At 53.4% G+C, this 5076-nt stretch overlaps 1 protein-coding gene across 1 annotated transcript; it reads left to right on the top strand.

The window, feature by feature from the left end:
• Positions 1-1773: 1773 nt before the first annotated feature.
• LOC123168871 (zinc finger protein ZAT9-like) lies at positions 1774-3404 on the top strand. Its single transcript, XM_044586735.1, has one exon. The coding sequence runs from the start codon at positions 2041-2043 to the stop codon at positions 3064-3066; it is 1026 nt and encodes a 341-aa protein (XP_044442670.1). The 5' UTR covers positions 1774-2040; the 3' UTR covers positions 3067-3404.
• Positions 3405-5076: the final 1672 nt, after the last annotated feature.

Here is a 5076-nt window from a genome sequence, read left to right as displayed (position 1 = left end):
GATCCAGAAACCCTTCTCTTTCAAACCACGCTAATTCGAAATAAAAAATGTTCTTATTTCCCACATGCGTTGCTTCTCCAGAGTCAACCAGCAATGGGGTATGGTCGGAGATCGCATGTGATAACGCTTGGACCGTCACAAGGGGAAACTTCTGCTCCCATTCGACGCCAGCGAGGACTCGATCCAGCTTCTCAAACGTATGCGTACAGAGTTGGATGGCCGCCTCCCGCATTAGTGTGCACGGACTGGTCCTCTCCTGCCTGCAGACGGATGCCGGAGTAAATTTATGGGTCAGTGTTGAAGATGTCCTTAGTAAAACAAGTGAGGAATCCCTTTCTACTTCTTTTTTTGCGAAATGAATCTCTTTCTACATTAATACTACAAGAAACTGATGAAAATTACTTCCCCAAACGGAAATCAAATTTTCTGAGGCAAACAGGCATCAAATCTGAAAGAGGTTACAGTCTGACAGAGGTATATACTCTGAAATGGCATGAATCTTCTCACTTAGTACTACTCCGAAAATAGGGTGACCGGCTGTTAGCTGTGAACTGTGACTGGGAGGGGACGACGCATGATCCCAGCGGCTGACTTTATGGGCGATTCTTTTAATCAAATCTTGGCTACAGAAACAGATGACAGCCTTTTCTTTGTTCGTTCGCGTCCCGTGCTTGCTCTGCGCTGGTAGGACGTCTTTCTGGTGTGGCCGACCCAACCAAAACGGAAGAAGAAATCAAAGCAAGACAAAACAGCAGCTTTTCATTCCCATCCAACCTAAGATCCCATCTGCGCATTTTGTTTTCCCAATAATTTACCGTTCTCTCATTGCTTCTATTCTAAGATTGTACTGCAGGCAATATGTTGATATTTACCCGTGACGCATTAACTGTAACCCAGATTTTTTACACCATATATACTGAGTCTACATGTCTAATCTGGATCCTGGTAGTTCGGATCCGCCGACGTCCATGTGAGACTAGACCGTATGCCCTGCCTGTACCAGCACTAGCAACAATGGATCGATCTAGCATTTGATGTGCAGCTGTGTACAGGCACATGCCGCAGTGACCTTTGCCCATTGTGCAAGCATGTCTTCCCAAAAACAAAAGCAAAATTGTAAGCTGACGACGGAGACATGTGTTGCCAAATCGTGACACCAAGATAGACATACATTCAGAGCAATCGGAGAAGGAATTGAATTCGGGATTTGATTTGTTTCGGCAGCAGTATGTCAGTATCTCCAGGATTAATACGGTCTGTTTCTGGCCTTGATGAGGCCACATAACATAAACCCCTCTTGATGGTCAAATCTTTATAAAACAGCTTAGTGGAGTATCCCACACGCACAGCCAATAAATAAATAAATAATTTCCCCCGAGTTTTTCCCTCCGTCCTCAAGATGCGTTCGACAGCCGATCCTCCGCTCCTTAATTCTCTGCTAAAAGCGAGGCCAAACGTACGGGATCGTGACGGGCGTTACTCCCGCCAGCAACGGATATGCTCGTAGTATGGCGCATGACCAAATTGAATTGAAGATCTTCCAAAAAGCCGGCGATCTTCTTGATCTTGCCAGTTTTACAGCCCAATTTTTCGCGTCGGTTTCGTGGCGCTTGCAGGTGGGCCGTTTTGCTCGAGCAGTTAATTTCCCGATTCTTCGGTTTTGCAACGTGAAATGCCATAAAACTCTGCCTTGTTTTCGACTGCTCGGCCATTTGCATTGCTGCGTATTTAAGTGTGGGATGCGCCGAAGCAACTTTCTCACCGCCTCCCCACTTGTTTCTTCCTCTCTCCTTGGCGGAGGTGGAGGGATGCTTGCTTGTCACCTACTACTCTGCCTTTTAAGCTCCCCACTCTCTCTTCCTCTTCCTACCTCTCACACTTCTTCTGCCTGGATCTTCCCCGTTGGACTATCAGTTGTCCCTCGGCTGAGCAAGCAAGAGAGGAGCAAAGCCAGCAAGCTGCTCGTGATTCCAAGCATTGCGGTACCTGATCTCTGCTGCTCCATTGCCCTGTGTTGGGATTGGTCTTGCTCGGTTCGCGATGGACAGGCACACCTGCAAGCTCTGCTTCCGGCGGTTCCAGAATGGCCGTGCCCTGGGCGGCCACATGCGCTCCCATGTCATGGCGGCTGCCGCAGCTGCTGCGTACTCGACGCCGCCACCGCAGCAGCAGTCGCCGCCACTGTCCTTGGCGTCCACCTCGTCGACGGACACGGATGGTAAGCCAGCTCAACCGAAACGGCTGTCCTGGGTCCTGCGTGAGGATCCCGAGAGAAGCTGCAAGGTAGGCGCGGCTGAATTCTCAGGTGGATGCTTCGGCGGGGTCACCGCGGCGGCCGGCGAGTCGTCGGTCGTGCAGGACGGCGAGAGCGACACGGAGTCCCCGCGCGGTGGCGCGGGGTTCGCCGTGAGCCGACGGCGCTCCAAGCGGGCACGGCGGCGCGCGCCGCCGCCTGTGCCGGATCCCGAGCCGGCAAGCACCGTCTCCGATTCGACCCAGGAGGAGGACGTGGCCATGTCGCTCGTGATGCTGTCTCGGGACTCGTGGACGCGGTCCAGATCCGAGCCGGAGCCCCGCTGGGCCTCGGAGGCCGAGCAAAACAACGACGGCGCCAACGTGTTCGACGAGGACGAGGACGGCCGCGACGTGGCCGGCGAGGCTTACTACGCCGAGGCGACGCCGGTGCTCGTGCACCCACGCGCCAGGCACCAGTGCGGCGCATGCAAGAAGGTGTTCCGATCGTACCAGGCCCTCGGCGGCCACCGCGCCAGCGTCAAGAAAGGCAAGGGCGGCTGCGTGCCACCGCCGGCTGGCAAGGCCCACCGCGCCGACGCCCCGATCGTCCACGAGTGTCCGTTCTGCTTCCGCGTGTTCGGCTCCGGGCAGGCCCTGGGCGGCCACAAGCGCGCGCACATGCCGTTCGGCGGCGCGCTCGCCCCCTCGCCGCCCCCGGCGAAATGCGGCGACAGCTTCGGGTCCTTCGATCTCAACGTGCCGGCCGCGTTCGACGACGACTTCGAGCTCTCCGCCGTGTACGACGCCGAGTTCGGCAGCACCAGACAGTGAGGTCAGCTGTTCTGACTTGTGACCAGCCATCGTCCAGATCGATCGCCAGATGTGCTCAGAAGAGCTCATGGGATTGGAAGCCCAGCTTCAGCAATCAGCATGCATGGATGGATTCGAGGCAAGGGCTCTTCATCCATGCAAGATCCAGGTCGAGGACAGTCGAGCAATAAAAAAATCTCGGTTTTTCGCTTATTTTTCCGGTTACAATACATTATTGTGATTGGTAGGACTGAATTAGCTGAACAGCCCGATTCATTTTTGTCCACTGTATCTACATGTTACTCTGCTTAGTTTTTCTTCTATCATATCTCTCACTGGGATTTGGCCCGTGCCATTAAGCTACGCTTTGTTGAACTTTACAGTCCTCGTAACAGCTCACCACTTAAGTTCGCGAAACTGCCAATGCTCTGGCTCCTACAATTTGCTGGGATAAAACAACAATTGATCCATTGAACACTTGAATAGTTTTGTTTTGTTTTGAGGGTAACACTTGAATAGTTAGAAAACCTAAATTGTTGTTGGTCACAGTGCCATTTGCCCATTGGCAATGCATCCGGTTCGGTTTCAGCGGCCCTGTACACTCAGCAGCTCTCTCACTTTCTTTTTTGGCAGTACAGTAGTAGGGTCCGCCGCGACAGAGTGTGTGAGTCCGTTGGTTGGTTCCGCTTTAGGTGTGCCGAGCTACGCTTCTTGGACGCAACAGCTGATGGGCAAATTTGACAATTTTGACCTATAATCGAAATCAAATTACAGAATGAACTGGTTGCGAAACTATTTCATCCCCTGACCCTTTTGTGTAGTGCCCGCCACGCCGGCGCCACACCTACTGTGCAACGCCTCCCAGATAGGCGCTACACGGCCAGCGTCGCACCCATATGTGCCCAAGTCAGCGTGCAGCGCCTGAGAGCTAGGCGCCACACTACACAGTGCAGCGCCTAGCTCCTGGGCGTTGCACTAGTGCAGCGCCTGGGCGCTACACAAAAGGGTCAGGGGAGTGAAATAGTTTCGTAACCAGTTCATTCTGTGATTTGATTTCGATTATAGGTCAAATTTGTCAAATTTGCCACAGCTGATGCTGCTGCTGCTTCTGTTAGCTTCCCCGTGAAAAGGCCCCTGCGCTGCTGGGCTCTCACTAGTAGAGTACGAGTACTTGTCCGTGTCTTGTAGTACGAGTATTTATTCGCCTACTCCTGTATCTGCCACCACACGGCACGGGCTCGGCGGTTGGCCTGAGGCTGCAGGTGGGACCGTGCAAGCAGGGGCAGCGGCAGTGTAGGTGTAGCGGGTGCTCGCCGCTCGGCAGGTATACGTACGGACGGCGCTAAACTGCTCGCCGTCGCTTCTCGTCCTGGCCTCGCTCTGCCCGCGACTTGTTTGTCTCCTCCCCGCTTCTAGAGCCTAGCGCGGTTCGCCCTCGGCTTCTTTTCCTGCCCATTTTACCTGCCCGAATTAGGCTCTCTACGAGGTAAATCCCACCCGATCGATCGGCATTTCTCTCCTCCCGTCCATCGTTTCACCAAGAGTGGGATTCACGGCCATCTATGCGTGCAGAGTGAGACATGTCGCGCGCAGCGGTCAGCGCCGTATCTGACGCGCGACGCGTGACGGGATGCGTGCTTGGTGGTGGCGTCGCGCCCACCCTCGTTGTGCTAGCTAGCTAGTACTAGTACTCGCTAGTACCTCGGCTGGATCGACTCAAGTCCTCGAAAACTTAACTCAAGTCGTGAGCTGATCATGAGATTCGAGTGTCGTACTGCCTTTGCATCTTTTTTTTGAGCAACCTACTACCTTGCATCTTGTATCCAGTGAAGCGAATCGGAGAGCGAAGTCCTTCCTGCCGTGCGTTGTCGCTTGCACAGACTGGAATCCCTTACCGCCGGAGAGTATCTACTAGTACTTCCTCCGTTTTAAAATATAGCGCTTCTTTTATTTTCATGCTTTAATTTTGAATATAAATTTAACCAACGGGACCGACTGCGGGCGGAGCAAAAGTTATACCAGTAAATTCAT

This window comes from Triticum aestivum, chromosome 1D, assembly GCF_018294505.1.
Source record: "Triticum aestivum cultivar Chinese Spring chromosome 1D, IWGSC CS RefSeq v2.1, whole genome shotgun sequence".
Classification (NCBI taxonomy): Eukaryota; Viridiplantae; Streptophyta; class Magnoliopsida; order Poales; family Poaceae; genus Triticum; species Triticum aestivum.
This window is presented reverse-complemented; position numbering and strand designations above follow the sequence as displayed.

Bases quoted from the DNA above. Each gene is read 5' to 3' on its own strand.
- LOC123168871 (XM_044586735.1), top strand. From the start codon at position 2,041: ATGGACAGGCACACCTGCAAGCTCTGCTTCCGGCGGTTCCAGAATGGC.